Source organism: Falco biarmicus, chromosome 4, assembly GCF_023638135.1.
Source record: "Falco biarmicus isolate bFalBia1 chromosome 4, bFalBia1.pri, whole genome shotgun sequence".
Lineage (NCBI taxonomy): Eukaryota > Metazoa > Chordata > Aves > Falconiformes > Falconidae > Falco > Falco biarmicus.
Window position 1 is genome coordinate 12,775,139 of NC_079291.1, and position 21,633 is coordinate 12,796,771.

The window sequence follows — 21,633 nt, forward strand, 5'->3', positions numbered from 1 at the left end:
TTTCTTTCCAGCAGCGGAAGAAAATACTGTTTTCATCCAAGTGTTTTGAAGAATGTATCTAGAAGAGATGAAAAAAATGACTCTTTCTTTTTTTGGTGTCTTTCTCCCACTTTCTCCAAACCCACAAATCATCCATTAGTTCTAAGCTGTTCTGGATGGGAGCAATAGAACGCTAGCTAGCTGTTCAACCTTCTCATCATTAATTGTCAAGAATGCTGTGACCTAATTATTTTGCCTACCTTTCGAGAATGTTTCTTGTTCTTTTTTCTGTTGTGAAATACTAGGTGTTGTGCAAGTAGGTTTGAAATAATGTAATAGTGGGGTAAGTGGGTGTGGAAATACACTCTGTTCTCTGGAGTAACAAGAGCAGGGCGAGGGCAGGAAGGTTTGGGGCATTTTTGTTAGATGTCAGCTGATATAAGCTGAAAAAAGTGGTACAGGTGATCTGGCTATTATGCTTAGCTGCAGGTGCTGGAACTGGCAGGAAGGTTTAAGCAGCTGTCAAAGGGTGCTGGGATATATGAAAATAGAGATTAATTTTTCCTCTGCTGTTGTCTGAAAATTTGATTAACATCTTTTCGTATCCTCTTCAACTTGGAAAAACCCAAGAGTTTTAGATTATGCATTCCTTTGCATAGCTGTAGCACTTTGGCCTTTTGGCAATAGCTATGTAAAGTACAGCATTTGAACAAATGATAATTTAAAGGAAAGATTGCCTTGTGTTGTTCTCTCTGTTTCCCCTCACAGTCTTTTCTGGTCACTTGTGAACGTTATTTAATGAAATTGTAAGCCACAGACAGGATGATCTGTTAAAAATAGTAGCTGGCATTTGAGCCCAGGTGACTTGAGGTCAGGGTGATATCTTATGTACCTGCTTTGCATGGTAATTGCTCAGGTATGACTGCTGAAGGCACCACGAGTCTTGCAACTTTGGGGAAGTTGTTCAGCCACCCCAATCTTTGTGTACAGTGGTCTAAATAGGTGGGAGTTTGTTGTGGAGTGATAAATGCTCATGCTAGCTGCTGCTGCCAAAACAAATCTGATACAAATGTTGGTTACTGCCTCCTGGGTGTGTTTTGTTATGACTTCTAGTAAACCAGTATAAGTTTATGAGTTCTTGTCTGTTCTTGCTGGAAAAGGTTATCTGAAGAGTCCAGTTCCTCTGTAGCATGTGTGGGAATGGCTCTGCATTGACTCAGTTTCTGTAAGAAAAATCTCTTAATTGCAGCAAACTTGCAGTTCTACTGTTATAAAATAACTTCCACTGCCAGGATGTGGAAGAAGTATCTGTTGTGGTTTGGGTTTTTTGGCTTTTTTTTTTTTTCCTGTGTCTGCTTCTGATGTTTGGAGTTTTTTCACTTGGTAGTGGGTACTAATGGTTTGTTCTTAAAGGAGGGGTTTATTGCTGTGAAGTGGAATTGAAATTTTGCTGTTCTTGCTGCTACCTAGACTTTTTCCTTCAAGGAATGGACTTAGGCCCTTCATTTGTCCAGGACACCACTCTCAACTTTTTCCTTTAAGTGAAGCATGCCTGTTGTTCACACATGCTGTGGAGTCATATAATTCCACTAGGAAAAACTTTGAAGACTTGACCCATTGAAGATAATCAATTATCCCTTAGGAAAATTACTATCTTGCAAGTTGCTGGTGGTTGTGAGGCTTTCTGGGAACTGGGAGAACAGATCCAGAACAGCCCGTCACCCAGGTGAAACTCCTACCCATGTGACTTGTCTTTGCCTATGCTGCTGTGCTTGCATGCACAAGATGTGCTGACAGAACCAGGCTGCCAATCCCTTGTTAGCCCTCTGGAAACTTCTGTTTACAAACATTTGCTGCTTTGGGGGCAATTAGGTGAGAGAACAGTGTTTCTCCTGAACATATCTGTTGCATCTGTATGTGCTAAACATTTATTATCTTGGATAATTAGCAAAATCCACTAAGGCAGGCGGTGTACGTCTTGTAGCATGTATTTGTGGAAGTTTGTTCCATGCTTCTATACTGGATTTCAGCAAAGGAGGCTGCTGCCAGGTGCAGATGAGCATGCAGAGCCTTTGTAAACCTAAAAACCAGCTGTAAACCCTAGACTCGTGGAGTCGCTGCCTAAGCTGTCAGAATGCAGGTGCATGTTGAGGGGAGGATTATCTTGATATTTTTCTCTCTTAAGATATTTTACCTTGGAGAGAAAAACCTGGACATATTCAATGACTGCCTCTTCTAGAAGGCAGCAGCTTTATACTTTTGGCCACAAAAAAGTGCACAACTAACAAGCAGATGGCCGTGAGTGCCCAAGAAGGCTGTCACTCGATGACAGATTGTTCATCCTAATACCATATTCTGGTGCCATAGACATGTTAATTAGCGTGAGTAACTCCAAGCAGACCAGCATCTCACAACCTCATGGAAAACGAGGGCCAAAGAGCTTGGTGGAGTATCTCCCATACAGTCTCTGTGCCCAAATGAGCATTGCCTCCCTATTCCTACTGCAGTGAGGCAAGGAGCTAGATCAATTAAAAACAGCGAGGAATCCAGTAGGTTTCAAATGACTGAATGTACAGCGGTGATGATCAGCTCAGAGAGTATATTCTGGTCTTTGTTTCACAGGATCCTAGTGTACAGCCTGGATGGGAGCCACCAGAGAACAGAAAAAGGCTGGTAGCTGATTGTTCATCCAGTCCAGGATTGCCCTTAATAGTGTTTAAGGAAATTGTATGTTTAGATATATTCTTTCTCATTTCCTTCCCTAGCTCCTAAAGAAGGGAGGTGGGATTCTGTCTTTGAGAAGACCAGCTGTCTCCTCAAAGATAACAAAAGAAGCTAATTAAGTGAGCTGTAGTTTGTGCCCTGAACTTTTTGTTTCTTGGAATATGGCTTGTGGTCATGTCTTAAGGGAGTTACACGTAGCACCTAAGTTTAGCACAGAGTTGGATGTTTCTCAGAACATGCTTTGTAGGTCTGGTCTTACTTCCTGAGCCTTTTTATAGACTACAGGTTTACTGGGAAAATAAAATGGAGCCAGGAGTTAGGTCAGTTCTGTAACAAGCTGTTAGAAGAGGGGAGTGGATGCATGAATGGGACCAAAAAGCCCAGTGCAAGAAAAAGGCACCTGATCAAAAGCAGAGACTAAGGGACATCTGGTTATTGTATTCCACAGACATTTCATTAGTTATGCAGCAGGGAGGAAATGGTTTGTGCTCCAAAAAGCTCTAGCAAAGTTTTATTTTCACCATCTCCTCCCCTTCGCCTTCTCCACCCAAATAAAAATCTTCAAATGTGTTTTGCAAAAGCAAATTTTAACCCATGTACAATTTTATAGCTTTTCAATAAACAGCTTAAGACAAGGGTGTTTCAGACTCTTGAGAGGCTGTATTTTGTCAGTAATGCAGTCATTGCAGATTAATATATAGCTCACAAATCCTCATATATCTGCCAAAATTAGGTCATTTGCAAGGCTTTGGATTTTATAAGTTGTTTATAAAAATCTGTACGCAGCCTATATCAAGAAGGGGTTTCTGTTCGTTACTACCTCTTAGTTCTGGTTTGGCTTTGAGTTTTTAGTCTGTAGGGAGAGAGGTAAGGAAGGTCATGGTCCTTAAAAAAAAGCAAAGAAAACCTCCACCCCCCCAACTGCACTGTCTGATTATTGAAGACTATAAATGTGGGTCTGAGAATCTAGGAGAACATTCAGCATCGCAGCAAATTTTTTGCAACTACTATGTTTTGGGGTTTTTTCGGGTTTTTTTGAGAAACTGTAAGGAAAAAGTAGTGGTATTTTATAGGAATGCTGGTTGTACCAGACCTCTGGAGGTCATCTGATCCCAACCTCCTGCTCAAAGCAGAACTGTCACCATTGCTGGATTGCATCAACTGTGGCTTTGCCAAGTCTTGAAAACCTCCAGAGATGGAGATTTGTAACCTCTATGGTTAACCTGTCTGTGGGTCATACTGCCCTCCTGGTAAGAAATAGTTTTTTAACGTGCAACTTGAACTTCCAAGCTGCTGCCTCTGGCTGTTGCTCCATGTTCTGTCATCCAGTACTGCTGAGAAGCATTTGTTTGACTCTGTCATCTTTGCAGTTCCCCTTCAAGCTATAGCTGGCAGCTAATCAGATTACTCCTTAGCCTCTCCTTCTTGCTAGACTAAAAAAGCCCACATCCCTCAGCACTCCTTATAAGAGTCATTGTAGGCCTCTGGACCCTATCTTGACACCCTTCTTGAATTGAGGGGCCTGGATATAGTATTCAGTGTGCAACCTGACCAGCACTGAGTTGGGAGGAATAACAACCTCCCGTGATGGGCCAGCTGTGGCCCTCTTGATGTAGTTTGCCTTACAACAAGAGTGTACCTTTTCAGGTTTTTCAGCCTGACACCCATTGTAATGTGCAGCTTGTTTTTGACAGGGCAGATCTTCGCATCTGTGCTGATGGGATTATTCCATCCCAGGTGCAGGACTCCGTATTTCTCCTTGTTGAACCTTGTTGGGGTTTCTCCTGGCCCAGTTGAGTTTCACAAGGTCCATCTGGATTGGGGTTCTAACATCTGCCTTTTCAACAACCTCCCCTGACTTTGTGTCATCTGCAGATTTGCTGGGGATGTAGCTGTGCCAATATCAAGACTGTTGTTAGGATGTTGACCATTATGGGCCCTTGTGTTGATGTCTGGGCTGCTCTTCATGTTACTGGCCACCAGCTGCATTGAGACAGGTTCAGGAAAACTGGAGCCAAAATAGCAGCACTCGGTGGCTAGTTGTTGCAGAATAGCTGTGTGATCATGGCCATGACTCCCTTAAAGATCTTTGTGAAACAAAGTTAGCGTAAGTTAGCTGAAGCAGGCCTTGCAGCTATGCTGAGGCATGCTGATAAGGAAGCTGAGAAAAACACTGACCTTGTGCCTAATGTTGTAAATAACTTTGAGGAATTCGCGTAGACAAGAGAGGAAAAAAAAATATATGTAGTTAGCTATCTGCAGAAACCGCAAATAGGAGGACGTATGAAAGTGTAACCCTTTAGAGCTTAGCCAATCAGCAGATGATTTGTAGGCATAATTAACTGGAACTGTATATAAGACATAATCGCACCGTAATAAATTGAAGCTTGCTTTATCACTCATATTGAGTCGGCCGCGTGCTTCCCCTCGCTCGTCAGCTAGTTACTGTGAATGCTGCAGCAAGCACTTTAACTGCCTTCACCTTGTAGCCTTCTGAATTACTGAATCCACTGCAGTGATGGCCGAGACAGGTATGCTGTGGTCAAGTGATGATCCTGCTGCCCTCATCCCTGCCAGAAGCTTGTGCAGGATGCTGTGGTGCAGTCAGCGTGATCAGAGTGATCCCTGAAGACAGGTGTACCACAGCAACTCTGGTGGGCAACTGGTGAAGGAAAGTTCCTGTTTTAAAACATGTTCCCTGTTGTTGTACTTTGCACAGCAAATTAACTGTGGGATGTTGTTAAAAGAGAGGGGGCCAGAATGGAAACATCTGAAACTTGCTTTCTTTTGGAGAGTGTGACTGGAACACAGTTAATCATTATCTATTTTGTAGTAAGCAAGTACGTGTTTGCTGGTAGCAATTAAACTATTGTTTTAAAGATTAATGAGTGGGGGAGACATTAGTGTCACAGTAACAAACAAGAGCCTTTTTAGAGCAGAGGCCTTGAGCCAGCACGTGATCTGCCAGTGCCTTGTTCTGAGCAGCAGCTGTGTGTTCCCTTCATGTTCTAGCTTGCAGTGATTTTATAAACAGAGATTGTTCTTGCCTTCCATTGGCAATAACATGGAGATGCTGAAATAAAATGGGCGTGAAGACACTTGGCAGTGTGGGATGAGATAGGTTCACCTGGATAAATGAGAAGCCAATTTTGTAAATACTTGAAAATAACAGACCTTTGCTGACTGCCATTTCTAATGGGAAATTTTCTGGTTGTGTTAGTGATGTCCTTTTCATGAATTTATCAGTGGTTGTGGTCTGGTCCTCTGGTGAGGGAGGCTGGCCAAGGGGAGAAATTCTGTAGCAGGCTTGGCCCCACAAAAAGTACACTTTGCATCTATTTCTGGCAAGCTGGCTTGGCTGTTAGCTGTGTGCACACGTGTTCACAGGTCAAAGGCTGAGCAGTGTCTGCCAGGGTACATCAGATGTCAGCTAACCTTGGAGGAGTGCTATAGCTGTGTTGCATAGTGTTTTGGTGTCAGTGATATTGCGCAGAAAACCAAAAATCGGAGGTTAGATGAAGTGAGGAAGAGGAGTATATGTCTTGGTTGCTGTTAATGCAGAGGATTCAAGCTGTGTGTGGTAGGGTGAGAAAAATCTTCTATTAGGTCAGCTGGGCAAGGACTCTAACTACAAAGGGGCATTGGGGCAATAGAAGCTGTGTGGACTAAACAGAAAATTGTGTTTCAAAACTAAAGAGTACAGGGGGTTCTGCTTTGAAAGTGGACAAGCAGATGTATCTATGTTGGACTGAAAATCTTGCCTGTATGCTGCTGCCAGCTCCAGAAGAATGACTGCATTTTGAAAAGTTATTGGTTTTGTTTTCTCCTATTAGCTTGCCATGGTCTAGGTTTTTTTTAGCTAATGGCATAATCCAGCTGTTGCACATGGTTCCCTTCTGTGCAAGGCCCTGTGTAGGCTAAGCAGAGGATTGCCCATGAGGATACAGCTTTTATCCCCCCAAAAGGGATTTGTCAGGGATTAATTCCTTTCAGCAATACATTAATAGCTTGCAATTATGAACATAGTCAGTACCCCTTTAATTTTATGTCATTGTTTATTTTAAAAGTTGACATTTTTCATATCACAGGACTCCATTTGCTTCTGAGAGTGCTGCTACTGTGTATCACCTCTGAGTATTCGGGAGCTGGCTGGGACATTCCGGTCTGTGTGTTTCAGGGCTGTGCATGTTGGAGCCAGGGAGATCAGCAGTGGATGAGCTGGTGAGAGATCACCTGTGTGGGACCGCACAGGGTGGATAGTGGTGAAGCAAGCTCTTCACCATGAGGAGGGGTAGAGAGAAGGGGGCTGAGTGTGCAAAGCAGGACTCTCGGGCATGCTGCTTGTTGTAGGGAAGGGATTTACTGCTGTGGGAGACTTGTTTGTAGCAGGTTGCTTGGAGAGTACTGAGTTGCAGAGGAAGGGTGAACGCAGTGGCAGAAAGAGTTGGTGCTCTGTGTGGATGGCATGTGACAGGCTGCTGTGATGGTGGGATTCTCCTTAGCTGAGACCTCTGTAGCTGCTTAATGGCATTTCTCAAGGGATCCCATTCTATATTTTACACTAATGGGGGAGGGATCTGCATTGGTGACATGCGGTTGAGTTTCCTGGCAGAAAGCACTGGTGATGAGGCACAATGAGCTCCTGGTCACTGGGGCAGTGGGAGCTGGGGCACAGGTTCCCCAGTTCCCAAGGGGTCAAGGCTTTCTTGTTTGCAATAAGGGGTTTCACTGACCTAGCTTCTTCTGACTTCTTTTGGAAGAAATATTCACTTTTATATCAGATAGACTCCGTCATGCACCAGCAATACGGTGACAGGCAGGAAGCTGACGTTCTGCTTGCCTCCAGCCTTCCTCAGAGATTTTTGTCCTTGTCCCTAGTACATTCTCCCTCATGCTACCCCAGGCTAAACCTTTCAACTCGAACACCAGTTTGTGCTTAAAAGCAAAATAACCTAGTTTTCAGCCATTCGTTTGAATTTTGAATTCTGGTCTTTTGATAGAAACAGCCACTGTCTAAAATGATGTTTATGTGCAGCATGAGGAGGCTGGATGGAGATACGAGCTCCTGTTGTTCCTTGTGGTTTTACAAGCATGCGAAGAACATCGCTACTCTCTTTTCCATCAAACTGAACAACCTGCAGGCTTGAGACTCAGAGCATGAGAGCAAGGTGTTGCTGATGGTGCAGAAAAACTTGTACATGCTGGAGGGAGTTTCAAACGAAGGCTAATTAGTGAGTACCTGCACTAACTAAAAAGCGTTTGAGTATCCTTTTTCACACTGGCAAAACCACAAACCTGTTGATGTTTCTTTAATGACTAACGTATTATGCTTTACCCTAGCATATGGCTTTTTTCTTTCCCAGGCTTTCAGTAAGTTGCTTAAAATAGAAGACTGCAGACTGACTTCAGATAACTGTTGAAGCTAAATTGCTATTTGGATTAACTCTTTCGCTTAAACCAAAAAACATTTTGTGTTCTCAAACAGTGTTTCTGAACTGCCATTGCTGAGTAGCATTCAACAAATACAACTGGGGAGAGAGTTTTTTGGGTATGGTTTCGTTTGTTTTCCATTTGCCCACACAGTTGTGGGGTATGAAGCTGAAGGAGCCCAGAGTTATGCGTCTGCCTGTTAACAGCTTCAGCTCTCAATGTCTTGTGGGTCCAGCTGCAAGTAGAAATCTAGCTGAATTGTAAATTTAGCTTCTAGTTTTCTTATTGTAAAGAATGTTTTCCTGCAGTGCAGCCAATTGTGCTTTAGAGGCTTCATCAGAGGAGCTACTAGTACTGCAAGCTACCACTAAGTGTTGTTTTCCATGGGGATTTAGTAACTCAGCTCCTAATGCTTGGCAGACTTTTTGCTAGCTTAGATGTGTTGATCCCTGACCCAGGTATCTGTGCCAACAGAAACTTTCAAGTGCTGAAGCAGTTACAGTGAGAAAACTGTACTTCTCCTGTGCTTGTATTGCCCCTGGGATCTGGATTTACTAGAGTTGCGAAAGCAGTTACCTGCTGGTGCGGTTCTGCCTGTGCTAGGAATGGGTCACCAGTCTGTTTTCCTGCATAAGTTGTTTCTTGCACGGGGAGGCCTGCTCCGGCAGTGGGGCAGCCATGGAGCTGAAGCCTTCACTGGGGCTAGGCTTTGACGGCCTTATTGCCTGGCTCCCTCTCATAGGGTCTTCCATGAAAATTAGTCCTGCTCTTCTTCCCAATACCCTCAGCACTGTTCTGCAGTACTTGGTGCAGGCTCTTACTGGAATCTTGCGGTTTATTTCACTTTTTAAAATCCCACCTCAGAGTATTTTTATGGAAGACTTTAGGCTTTCATTTGCATTTGATCACATTACTAGCATAGGTCAAATTTACTGGAAGAAAAAAAAAAGTATTGTGAATTTTCAGAGAATTCAGCAGAGGATATTTTGGTGACTAAGATTCTGGCTTCTTGCTGTGTCCTTTGTTGGAAGGTTAGGTTGAGCTTTGTTTAAAGATCCCCAGATGGCTTTGCTATGCTTGGTAGGTACCATGGTTTAGGTTAGTGACTAAATTAAAATATTCTTTAGTCAAGCTTATTCTGAATTTATAATGTGTGTTAATACATTTGAAACAAGCAGCTGGTGACTGAGGTGGTGAGGAGATGTAATGTGTGGGTTTTTTTCTTAGAGACCGTATTAACGATGAATTTACACCAGGATGCTGTTCATCCACTAATACTGGCTCAAAGCTCTGTGCTGCTTTGGGATGGGCAGTCCTGCATGGAAATTAACACTGTAATGCCCTGGCCCTTCACAAAGGCTTTGGGCAGAGTGGTGTAGTGTAAGCTGCCTGAAAGCAGCAAAGGGCATGGTTAGATGAATTCCTCTTCTGTGGAAAACACCAGCAGCCACTTCAGAAGGAAGTGCATCAAGGACCTTTGTTGGAAGGAAATTACTGCACTGATTGTGATGACTTTGATTTCCCTCCCCAGCTAGTAGCTGCAGGACCTCTGACACATAACTCCTGCTTTTCCACAGTCACTTGGGGGTGAAGTACCTCTCTGTGTGATAGGGGGAAGGAAGTAAGAAGAGCCTGCTGGTATTTCAGGACATTGTGAGGGAAACTTACTGTGCTTCGTTTCCTTTTGAGACTTGTGTTTAAATTGGGAGTCTGTCTCCTGTGCCAGGGGAGTGAGGGAAGGATTTCTTCCATTACCTTTACAAATAACTGTGGTGTCTTTAGTGTGAGGGTATTTGATGCAACTGGTGTTGAGGAGGTGTAGCCAGCTGTTTGCTGGAGAAATGCACCATTGTGCTATTTATTTCCCATTTTGTTTCAGGGATTTTTAGCCACTTCCCAAATATCCACCCATTCTTTATGTTAAAACTTCTTCCTTTATTCATAAGACTTAATCTTTGTCAATTTAGTATTCTGTACGTCAGAGTCCTTTCCCCTGTTTCAACCTCAGACTCCTCTGTATATCATGAAGTGTAAAGTTCTCTTCATTATTTTGTTCTGTCAGTCATGTTTGGCCAAAGATGTTTCCCATAGTTATACAGTGGGTAATTCCAGTTTATTTTTAAAAAATCATTGAAGTGTAAACCAAAACCGTCTTCGGTGTCAGATGTTCAATTAATTGAATGTGATACTTATATTTGAAGGGTGGTGAGTCAATGCAAACCAGCTCAAAAATACTCCTTTAAACAGAAATGTATGAAGTGTATACTGTAGAAAGTTTAGGTAAAGATTTTACTTTTGAGCTAAACAAGGTGTTTGTGTGTCAACCTCAGAAGGGTTCTAGAGCAGTTAAGTGCTGATATAGTTAAGAGAGAGCAAATGAACACAAAACCTTCAGAAATGAAATTTTTTTTTAATGAAGGAAAATAGTGTGAAAACTGCATGTTTGAAAGCATGAATGTTAAAATTGGAAGTCATTCAATGATAACTATAAAAAAAAAAAGGACATCCCTATCTTATTTTAAAACCCAACCAAAATTCAGCCAGCACCAGTAATTTGTTTAAGTTTGTCTATTCATCGTAGAGTCACATATTTTGAGTATTTAAGACTTGTCACTGCTACTAAAGTGCAACACTGCAAACGGCTGAACTCTGTGATGGCTTTTGTCACAACAGTGCTACTGAAACCTGTGGTATGGCTTGCACTGTTTCTGCTTCTTGGGTGAATTGGCAAGGGTGAATAGGCTATTGCATTAGGGACCCTGGAGGGCTGATGCTCGGGTGTCTCCCAGCCTGCAAGATGTGATGTGAGCATTTCACTTGAGGACTGTTCAGAGTGGGATTTGGTTATTGTGAGAGCCTTGTTAAAACCTTCAGAAGAGATGGAGGTGGTCTGTAAATGCAAAGTCTCAGAATTTTTTTTGGTCCAGAATAAAAGAGGTTACAGCTCGTTGCTTACATGGTTTCTAAGCTGTGCTTGCTTTGCTGGGAATGTTGTATGTTGTTTTGGAGGAATCTTTGCTCTCATAGCAAGAACCATGTAGTTCACCAGAAGACACTGTTCTCCCCTGCTTCAGTGCAGACATGTGAAAGTGCTTCCTTCTGAAAAGAAGCAGCAGTTTCCAAAGGACATAGCAGGGCTTTATCTGTGTTTTACATGCATTGCAAATTCCCTTGGTTACCTTTGTGTCTGTGTACTGGGGTCTTGCTGCACCAGTGATAGCAAAGTAGAACGTCCAAGAAATTGGCGGCCACCTTCTCAGAAAACATGTTTATGCTTTATAGCAATGTAATGCTTCCAAAACATTTCCTTAGCATGATTAATGGTGCACCAGATAAAAATCCACCCTGTCTAAACTCAGGGAGTGCCATTCCTTATGTATTTTTGACGTGCTCCAAGTTTGCTGTTGCATTTGCTTTTGTTTAATTTCTCAGTGAATAAACCTACATCATAAGGTATTTATCTCTCAGCCAGGTGCTTATTTGTAGGCCATCAGCTGTGTGTTTTTTACTATGAACACCATGAGACAGTTCTTTGCAAATTACCTGTTTGAGTGGGAACTGCTGTCTTAGCAGTGCTTACTCCAGTGATGAAATACCTGTCACTTACAAGTAAAAAGTTGGGAAACTAACACTGGCTTGGTGTTTTTAAAGTCCTGGAATTACTGTGGTAGATCTTGTAAACATGTCTGTGAGGGTTCCTTTGTCTCTGATCCCAACTTTTCTTTTTTAGGCACAACTGGAAGCTCAGAGGGCGACTCAGGATTTTCAGAGGGCCACTGAAGTGCTGCGTGCTGCAAAAGAGACCATTTCGCTTGCTGAGCAGAGGCTACTGGAAGATGACAAACGTCAGTTTGACTCCGCCTGGCAAGAGATGCTCAACCATGCTACTCAGAGGGTAATATGAACTTGCCCCAGTTCTTGTGTGTTGTATGAGGCTTAGTTTCTGAAAGGCCAAACTTTTGTATTGCTCCAGATACATGACATGTAGGAAATGAAGCTACAGAAAGTTATGAAGCCTAAGGTTAAATGATTTGGGTCTTGGGCAGCTACTGGGACAAGTATAGTTCTCTGTCTGTCTGTGCTATTAGCTAGTGGACTAGCTCTCCGAAGAAAAAAGAATTACCGTCTATATATTAGGGGTAAACAATGTCTTAAGGCATATCTGCATTCGGAGTTACACCAGAATAATTGCATAGGGATGGCTATTCCTGAGTACACCTTATAGAAACTTTTACTCTGGAAAAACAGGGACATGTTCTAATTTTAGTATAACCTGTTCTTAGTATGGAGTAAGTTGAAGAAAGCACTTCTCTTCGGAAACGTGTGTTTGAATGTAGAATTCCTAAAAAAAAACAACCCACCAAAACCAAAAGTGTGTTGCATTTTAAGCTTGCACATTGCTCTATCCTAAATTAGCTTTCAAATTTAGACAAGGTCTTACTTCCTTTGTAAAGTCTTCTTAAATCTACAGAAGAGATGCACTGTGTAACAATGAAAGGCAGTATTCATTTTAGCAGCTGTCAAGAAGAATTTTCCTGTCATTTGCCGCGTCTCTTTTTTCCTGTCTCTTTTTTAAAAGAGAAGGGGAAAAAAAAGGCAGAAAGGTGTGTGGGTTTTTCAACATGAAAGAACAAAAAATCGAAGTTAAAAGCCTTTGTTCTGTCAGAGTTCTCGTAATATGCCAGTGAAGCTGAACATGCTAGCATATTTGGAATTGCAAGCCTACAATGTTGGTATTGTCTTGCAGTCCTCAATGCAGTAGCTCTGTTCTGTTGCAGAAGCTTCTCAGTTACAAGAAACCCTCTATTTCAGAGTGAATTGTAAAAAACAGCTGCTTGATGAAGAAACAGGGAACAAAAAGGATGTTGGCTGTGTGTAGGGGAGAGATGGAAAACCTGGTATATATTAAAAAGCAAAAAACATACTGCAGGGTATTGTTTGTATTATTGTCCCTGTTATCATTAGGTATTTGCGGATCTGGTAGCATCTGTGTGTTTCTGAAGGGAGCCCTACCTTCACAGTGCATGTGTGCTGGGACTTTAGCAGCTGTCATTTTTCCTAGTTGTTATCCATGTTTGATATGAAAAAGTCCAGAAATGCATGCACAATTTTTGATTCTCAGAATAGATCGGTGAGAAAACTGGAAGCATCTAAGGAGTTGCTTAGAGCTTCTGACTGCTAAACTGCTGAGATCTGGTGGTGAATGACAGCAGCCACATATCAGCTGCTTCTCTCTAGCTGGCATAACAAAAATTTGTGTTGGTGTGGGTGAGGAAAGAAATGCTAGCAATTTTGAGAGTTTGAATAGATTCATATTTTCCTTGGATATTTCAAGGGGTTCCCTGTGTCCTGCTACAGTCCTTAATCCTTCCCTGACAGTCTGCAAGAGGAGTACACCTTGCATGGGCTAACCCGGCAATTTAGAGCAGGAGATGGCTGCTGACAGTGTTTGGTGGAATCCTGCTGGTGGTGTTGATAAGTATCATCACTAAATGCAGAATATCTGCCTGTTGGAGAACTGATTCGAGCCATAATGTCTCTGATGGTTACAGCTGAACAGTAAATAGAAATCTCAGGTTTATTTACTGCAGTTATAAAAATCTCCTACGCACAGACTGGATTGTATAGAGCAGTTGATGGCTCCTTGAATGGAAAGCATGTTACCCAACTCTTCCTGGTGCTTGTAATAGTCTGACTAAGCTCAGTTCCCAGAAAGCACCTATCTGCACCTTTCCAGGGTACAGCAGATTTTGAAAGAGTTACATGGAAGTTTGTCTTGTGACTTTTCATTTGCCATACTGGAGGTCGTAGGGCCAGAGCCAAGAAGGGTGAAAATGCTGTGGAAGTCCTGACTGAACAGACCTAGCATTAGTTTGTTTGGAATGCTTGACTGAGTTTTATTATCTTCTTTAGGAGCAGAATGAATATTTCCTTGGTTTCAGTGCGTGCCAATTAGTGAAGTGCTTGGTGGTCAGTGAGGTAAACAGAATAACTGGGGTCTCAAGGAGCAGAAAACATCATCATTCCTTACCAAGCTATGAATGAAAACAGGTTCAAAGATGAGATCTACTAGAACAAAAGTTCTCCTTGACTGCCACAGTGTTGCTGTTAACTCGGATGGTTAGCTATTAATTACAGCAGAAATGACTCATGGAAAAAAACTCTTTCTGAGGGTGAAGGCTGAGGGTTAAGAAATAGAATTTCTCTGCTTCCACATATAAGAGCATTCTTGGAGAAAGTTTTTTGCACTCCAGTTGTTTGGATTTGCTAGCTTTTTTGCATGTATTTATAAATGATAGTTGTACTGGGCACAGAATGATTTTGCGCTGGGCCTCGTACGGCAATTCATTGAGTGCAGAAAAGCACCTCTGTGCCAAATGTTGCAAGTGGGCTACTAATTCATTTGGTTTTCAATTGATAGAAATGTCAGGCAAGACAAAAGTGTTTTGATTTGCTATTCTTAGACAGAGGTAGCAGGCTCTATTGAACTCATCTCAAACTTGGCATAAACCTCAAGCCCTGTGGCAGCTTGGTAACTGACAAACAATGCAAACAGAGAGCATAAAGGAAAAAGGTAGGCAAGAGAACAAATGAGACACTTTTTTTTTTTTTTTTTTTTTTTTTTTAAAAAAAATAATACCTAGGCCTGTGTGTAAATACTGCCTGGTTACTTTTGCATTTGACCCAATGGATGCGGACAACGGCTTGTGTTCCAGAGTACCAAAAGGAAATGCTGTTTGCAGACTCTCACTGGGAAGAAATTGAGATAAGGGTTGCATGTTGTAATTGCTTTTTGATTTCTTCATAGACTGAGAAGCTATTAACACTATTTTTAGTGTGACAGTCTAGCAGGTTTCTGTAAACAAGGCTTTTGTAGCCACTGATGTAGAAGATCATATAATTAAAGAGTTATTGAAATTTTGGTTATCCTGGGTGGGAGCATAATGTGGAAAATGCTTTTATATTTATGGAGCAGACAGGACCAGCGTAAATAGGTACAGGGAGTACAGGCTGTCACTCAGCAGTTTTTTTCACCTTGCAGTTTGAGCTATGTTTCTAAAGGAAGCTGGGTGCCTAAATAGGAGCTGGATGCCTGCCTGCCTGCCTGCCTGTGAAGATACAACTAATCCCTGTGAATGTCTGTGCTTGAGCTATATGTCGAGCACATGAAGCACAGGACTGTAAGGCAATCCTGTAAGTCAGGCAGCTGCTTTACCCATTTCTACTCTTAACTTGATGTCTATTTTTGGGTAAATTCCTATGATTTTTTTATGTCCATGGCTCCACAGATCTGAGATATCTGTAATGACACTTAGGCTGGGATTCAGCTCATCGGTTTTAAGTATCTAAACATTACTTTATATGTCCCAGTTACTTGCCTAAACTTCCATTATAGTCAAAGGAGGACTGATCAATAAGTTGATGGTGTCTGGAGAGCAATTCATGTTATAGGTGGGGCAAGTTCATTGCAAGATGAATTCTCTGATTATAATGAAAATGTAGTCAGCTAGCTTGCGATGTAGACAGGTTTGATGAGCTCTTAAGCTGCCTAGAGAAGAGAAGTACTGTTCAGTTAGCGATTGGCTTACCAGGTTTTGGTAACTGCAGTTTGTCTTCAAAATTTGCAGAAAATGTTTTTGATAGGTGAAAATTTGTTGCATATCCACTAGTACCTTGAATTATAATCGGCAGTTTGGGGTGCAGAGAGCAGGACTAGAAAAGAGCGAAAGGATGGAGAATACTGTAGGGATGAAGGAGAGAAATCTTCTCATTTATACTCCTATTGAAAATAATTCATTAATGTGTACAAAAGGAAAGTGCTGACAGATGTGCTATCTCAAGTTTGAGACAAGCTGGAGCAGAAAGGAAGATCCTTCATGAATTTCAAGAGAAATTGCTAATATCTAATTGCTGATGCAATCTGCAGTCTTAAAAATGTTCTGCCTATACAGTCTTTCCTGAGCTGTGTTCAGTTCATAAATTCTGGCAGGGAGAAGAAATGTTTTGGCTCTTGATCATGAGACATTTTTAAAAGGAAGGGATGAGAAGAAGGTGAAGAGGGAGGAGGCATGCTCCCTCTTGGTTTAATTTGGCTTGTGAAGCTCCTTTTGATATTACGCTGTGAGGTACCATCTGTCAGTGTAAAATACGTGGGTGCTTTCATGATGTAGAGAGAAGAGGTGCTTCCTGCAGACAGAAATACTTGGAGAAAAAGGGGCGGGGGGGGAGAAAAGTCTGTGAAAGAAACAACAAAAATATCTAGATCCTTCCCTGCCCTACTCTTTCTGTCACTTTGTCCTGGAAATGCAGGGTTTAAATGCAATCCCATGATTCTGCCCTGGTGTACTGATCTTGCATTGTCTCTTACCTCTTTGATTTCTAATTCTTCCCCTAGAAGAGTAATCAGTTTAATTTTTTGAGGAAGAAACAGTTGTTCAGAGTAATTCTCTGGCTTAAATGGTCAGCTTTGCTTAATTTCACTGATAAATTTTTCTTTTGCATCTATTGTTACTGAAATTTTGCCTGGAGTCCGTCTTTGACTTCAGATGATGCAGATCTTTGGGCGGACAAAGTTACTTGTACAGATTTACTAAAAATATATACTCTACACCGACCTTCCTTTCCCAGACATCTGGGTTGGAAATAGAGGGTAGGGAAGGAGACCAGAGGAAATGATTGATGCCTGTGTTGCGGGTTTTGGTTTGTTTGTTTTCCAATAGTTGTAGCCTGTGCTAGCTGGGAGAATGAGTTCTGCCTGGAATGGGTGATCTAGTAATTAAAGACAGGTGTGGGCTACAGAAATGTCCAGTGAATGTGTGGGTATCTTAGAAGTTCACCCTCTCTGGATGTTTTTGCGTAAGAGTATGTCCCCTGCTTGCCCCAAGGGTATGAAGGGCAGGTACAATGGAAGGAGGAGAGGTGTGTCTTGAGCAGTCTTAATTTGAAGAGGTGTTATCCTCACTTTTATGTGGTGCTGTTGCATCTGTGGTGGCTTAGGAGCATCAACCAGGCAAGGTTGTGGGTGGAAGTACAGTGACTTATTAGACAAAACAGCTTATTTGGTAACTGTGACCAAAAGCTTGTTTACAAGTTCATATAAGGCTGCTTTTTCCCCAACTGTATTACTAGGTCTGATAAAAAGTAATACTTTCTCACACAAGCCTTGTCAGTCGTCTTCTAAGACTTTTCAAAAAGGTGAGGGTCCTACGTTGAACCTCCCAGGTGCAGAGGTGTCAGCATGGCTTGCAGTCTCTGTCCACCTGATGGACAGCTTCTCTAAAGCCATTTGGCTTTTGTGGAGGTGTGGATCTTTCTTTTGTTCTTGTCTGAATGAAATGCTGGAATGCATCTCAGCAGGTGATGGATCTCCAAAGTCTTCTAGGTATTGTCCTCAGCCTCAAGTGTGTACCTGGAGCTGCTGTCCTGGGGGAAGAAGAAGGTTGTCTCTGGCCTCTCTGCAGACTTTTGCGCATAATCTGAGCACAATGACAGAATGCCTATAGGAAAGCAAGGAAATGGAGTGAGATGGTTTTCCTAACAATGCTGATTTTTATTTTTAATTACAAGATGCTGATTTGTTAAAAGTATGAAGTATACAACCTTTTTTTATTTTGCTGTCTGGAAAGGGTAATGAACGTGGGTATATATGGCTGGGAGCAGATTCCATTTTTTATCAGATATTTTGAGGTGTTTACAATCTGTCATCCTCAAATCTCAGTTCTGCAGGGTTCAGCATTTCTGTGATGTTTGGTATGAAAGATGTGCGAAATCAACATGATACTGGACACCTAACCCGCTTTACAGCCCTGATGTTGGGTAGTACTTGCGATGTGGTTCATCCCAGATATCAAAGTTAATGCAAATTTTGCCCCAAGAATGGATGTGAGGGATTGACATTTAATTGAGCATTGGCAAATTCCAGCCGCTCCATTATTTTGTAGCTTCCAGCATTTTTAAATTGCAGTTTCCTTGCCACACTACAGAGAAAGTGAACCAGCTTCTGTGCAGTCTTTGGAGACTGCCTTTTAATTTAAGACACTTCCACGCTAAAACCAGCTTTGTCTGACACATTTCACTAGGGAAAGTCAATGCATCAACCTAGCTTTTTGAACAGTTCTTCATGATAAGAGGTTGCAGCTTGTTTTCAGGATATAGGAGAGATCCTGTTATAAATCTGATAGATGATTTTTGACCTTTCTTCAAAAGTAGGTGCCTTATTTATATATAAAGTAGTTGAAGGATGCTGGAGTTGTTTTTTTTGATATTGATATTATTTGATAGCTAATCAAAAGAGCCTTTGGAAACCTTTCTATTTTGTAGTTTAACATTCTATAGCAACTTCTTTGTTTAATAAGTGGTGTGTGCAGATGAGCAAAACGTGGCCTCCAGTTGTGGCACCAAGAGCTTCTAGCTGACACTGATGAAGGTCAGCTTTGGCATGTATCAGTTTCACACTTTGGTTTAGGCACTAGAAAAGACAACATGACTGTTTTCCTGAGAGTAGCAGCACTCCCAAGCAAGTCAAAATTGACCATGCTTTTTTCTCTGTTCAGTTCAGCCCAAACCGAACGCTTTCAAGATACTGGAGCTTTGTGCGTGAGGTTGTTTAAAAAGCAAGGTATCTTTGAGTGTTCTCTGTCTCTGGATCTGAGAGCTCAGGTGCATATTCTGGTAGTAGGAGCCAGTTGGAGCAAATTTGTTTGAACTTTTGGAGTTGTTGGTTTCACAGCTAAGATGTTTTGAAATCCAGTACTGGAGAAAATAAAGTCCTGCTATTTTTTATATGGGTAACTTCATAGCTGCAAGGGAGAAAGCCTGAAAATTGCTTGCTTTCTCCTCATTGCCTAACCAATGGAGAGGTGTCACCACTTTTCTTACTTTAAACAAATCAGTTACCTCCCTGCCTGGATCTTGACTGCCAGTGCATTAAAGAAAACAAATTTTCTGATTTACACCTCTGACATCTAAAATTTGCACAATAAAAATACCCTGGATAGAATTACTGGCAAAGCATGGGGTACCAGCAGAGCAGCTAATAGAGGGAGATTGACTTTTCGTGTTGCTTTTGTAGACTCCTAATGATGCAAAATGCCATGGCAGTGAGCATTTGTTTATAAAGCTTTGAAGAAATGATTGCTTGAAGAATTTGCTAGCTTGTGTGCAGAGCTGCAGCCTGACTGGCTGGGGATGGCCATGGACAGTGGCTGACATGCTGGGCTTGGGCCTTCTGCGTGTTAAGCCTCTGCCTGCCCAGGCAATGGGCTGGTCATCAGTATAGCTTCCCCCATCTGCATGCTAGGAGTGTCATCTCAGGGCCCAAGCATCTGAGCATTTTTGGTGTTGAAACCATGATATGAAGCAGGTCAGGTGTTTTAGAGAAAAGCCAGCTTTCTGGCCTTCTCTCAAACGGGCAGTCATTGGACACACTGTTTTCTGGTGATTGGTGATTCAGGCTGAACTGCATTTTGGTCCTCCCACTGCTGTGGTTGGTTTTCAGCCCTTTCCAGAGTGGTGGGGCTGCAGCTGGGGGCTGAGCAGCCTGCCAGCTCCTTGCTGGGAGAGGCAGACTCCTATGAAAGAGGCAGGAGGGAACAGAAATAATGCTGTTAAATTAACTGAGTGACTTCTGCTTGTGCTGCTCCACTGTTCAATATCTAACCGGGTTAAAAAATGGATTATCCCCCAATCTGAGGCTCTTCTGTACTTCCCGTAAGGGATACAATGCAAGAAGCTGCAACACCTCTGTCGCAATTAACAGAGTATTTGCAAATCTGGCATATTGCTGCTTCTTTCAGGAAAGAATTTTAAGTAGGTTCATTGAAAGTAGTTTTTTCTGTACCTTCACTTTCCTGACATGAGCTGATGAGAGAGATTATGAAGATGCTGTTAATTAGAATGATAAGAGATGGATCGTTGTGCCTTGCCACTTACCTGTTTTTTCCCTCTTGAAGGTCATGGAGGCAGAACAGACCAAAACAAGAAGTGAGTTGGTTCACAAGGAGACTGCAGCCAAATACAATGCTGCCATGGGAAGGATGAAACAACTAGAGAAGAAGCTGAAAAGAGCTATCAATAAATCAAAGTAGGTTTTCTATTTGGAGATGAATTCGATGGTGAAATCTGTTTGCAGGAAATACTGATTCTGTGGGGTTTTTCAAACTTGTGAAAGCACGTTGCCTTTTGTACCTTTCTGTTTGGGCTCCTGTCTGCATGCAATAGTCTCATGGCACAATTAGTACTGGTTTTTGTCCTTGCATTTGTTGTCCTTCTAAGTTTCTTTTGAAGCACCTGACTGGATAGACTGGTGACCTAAGCAGGATAAGAAACTTTTCTGGATATATTCTTCGTCTTGTTATAGTGCATTGAGCCTTTTGGTGGTGTGTGACTTGAGATATAAACTCATGGGATTGACATAGATGCTGTCTATAAGCTGCAGAGCTTTGTGTGTAGGTGTTTTGCAGCTTAGGATCGTTTGCAGTTTAGTTCTTATTTTTAGTTAGGAGAGCCACGAAGCAAGTGACAGAAACCTGAAAGGTGTGAGACTGCATCAGCGTAGTGTGCTGTACATCAGACTTGTTTACTTCCTAATGCTGCTGTAGCAAAGCTGTGTGAGAACTGTTCTTGACGAAGGAAATATGCTTCAGAGAGAATAGCTAAGCAGCAAGCATCGTTAATGTGTCTGCATTTGATGTGCAGTTTTGCTCTGTTGCTGAGAAGTGAAACAGCTTTTTGCTCAGAACCTGTTTAAAATTTTGGCCCTGTTTACAACCAGTTCTTAATCCTATATTTCATGGTTGTTTTCTTTATATTTCCAGACTGTAGCTTGTCTAAACAATCTGCTTGCTGTATTTAGCTTTTAATCCCTCCATCTAAAAATGACTTTTTGGTGAAATCGGTCAACTAAAAATCTATTTTGATTGATGTTTGCTCAATTCAAGAAAGGATTAGCACTTCTCAAGGAAGATTCAAGCATGTTAGCTGAAACAGTGTAGCAGCATGGCTTTGTAGATTGAGCTGCATGCTGTTTGTCTAGCACTGCACAGAGACTGTGAAAAACATCATCAGATCACTAAATGACAGATTCCTCTGGAAAAGAGCAATATCCGAGAAGTGGTTTGGCTGCTAGTAATCCATACAGTAAGATTTAAAATAAAGGCCCTGGTAAGTTGTCAGTGGGGTCCTACATACCTTTTTATAACAATGATGGTGCTGAGCTTGGTGCCCCAGTTGTGTCTTGTGTGATTTGCCTTCTGAGTCTTCATTTCCTTGCTGAAACTACCCTCATGGGGGTGTCATCCTGTGTCATTCTGCTCAGGACGAGCTGGTTTTCACTTGTGTGGAGGGTTCCCAACATACTCCTTTGTTTCACATCAGGGCTGACTACAGCATAAACCACCTAGGTAGGGTGTTTTGGAGATCCTTTAATAAGGGTTGTACAGAAACGCCACTTCAACCTGATATTAAGTGGAAGATGCCTGATGGCACAAACAGGCTTATTGT

The 21,633-nt window shown here is 42.0% G+C and overlaps 1 protein-coding gene across 3 annotated transcripts in view; it reads left to right on the plus strand.

The window, feature by feature from the left end:
• Window positions 1-21,633, plus strand: part of SH3BP5 (SH3 domain binding protein 5) — a 75,638-nt gene that overhangs the window by 43,471 nt on the left and 10,534 nt on the right. For all 3 annotated transcript variants that reach the window (XM_056335798.1, XM_056335799.1, XM_056335797.1), the window contains 2 exons: window positions 11,864-12,028; window positions 20,085-20,215. In XM_056335798.1, coding sequence (XP_056191773.1) covers window positions 11,864-12,028; window positions 20,085-20,215 — 296 coding nt within the window. The remainder of the gene's footprint in view (window positions 1-11,863; window positions 12,029-20,084; window positions 20,216-21,633) is intronic.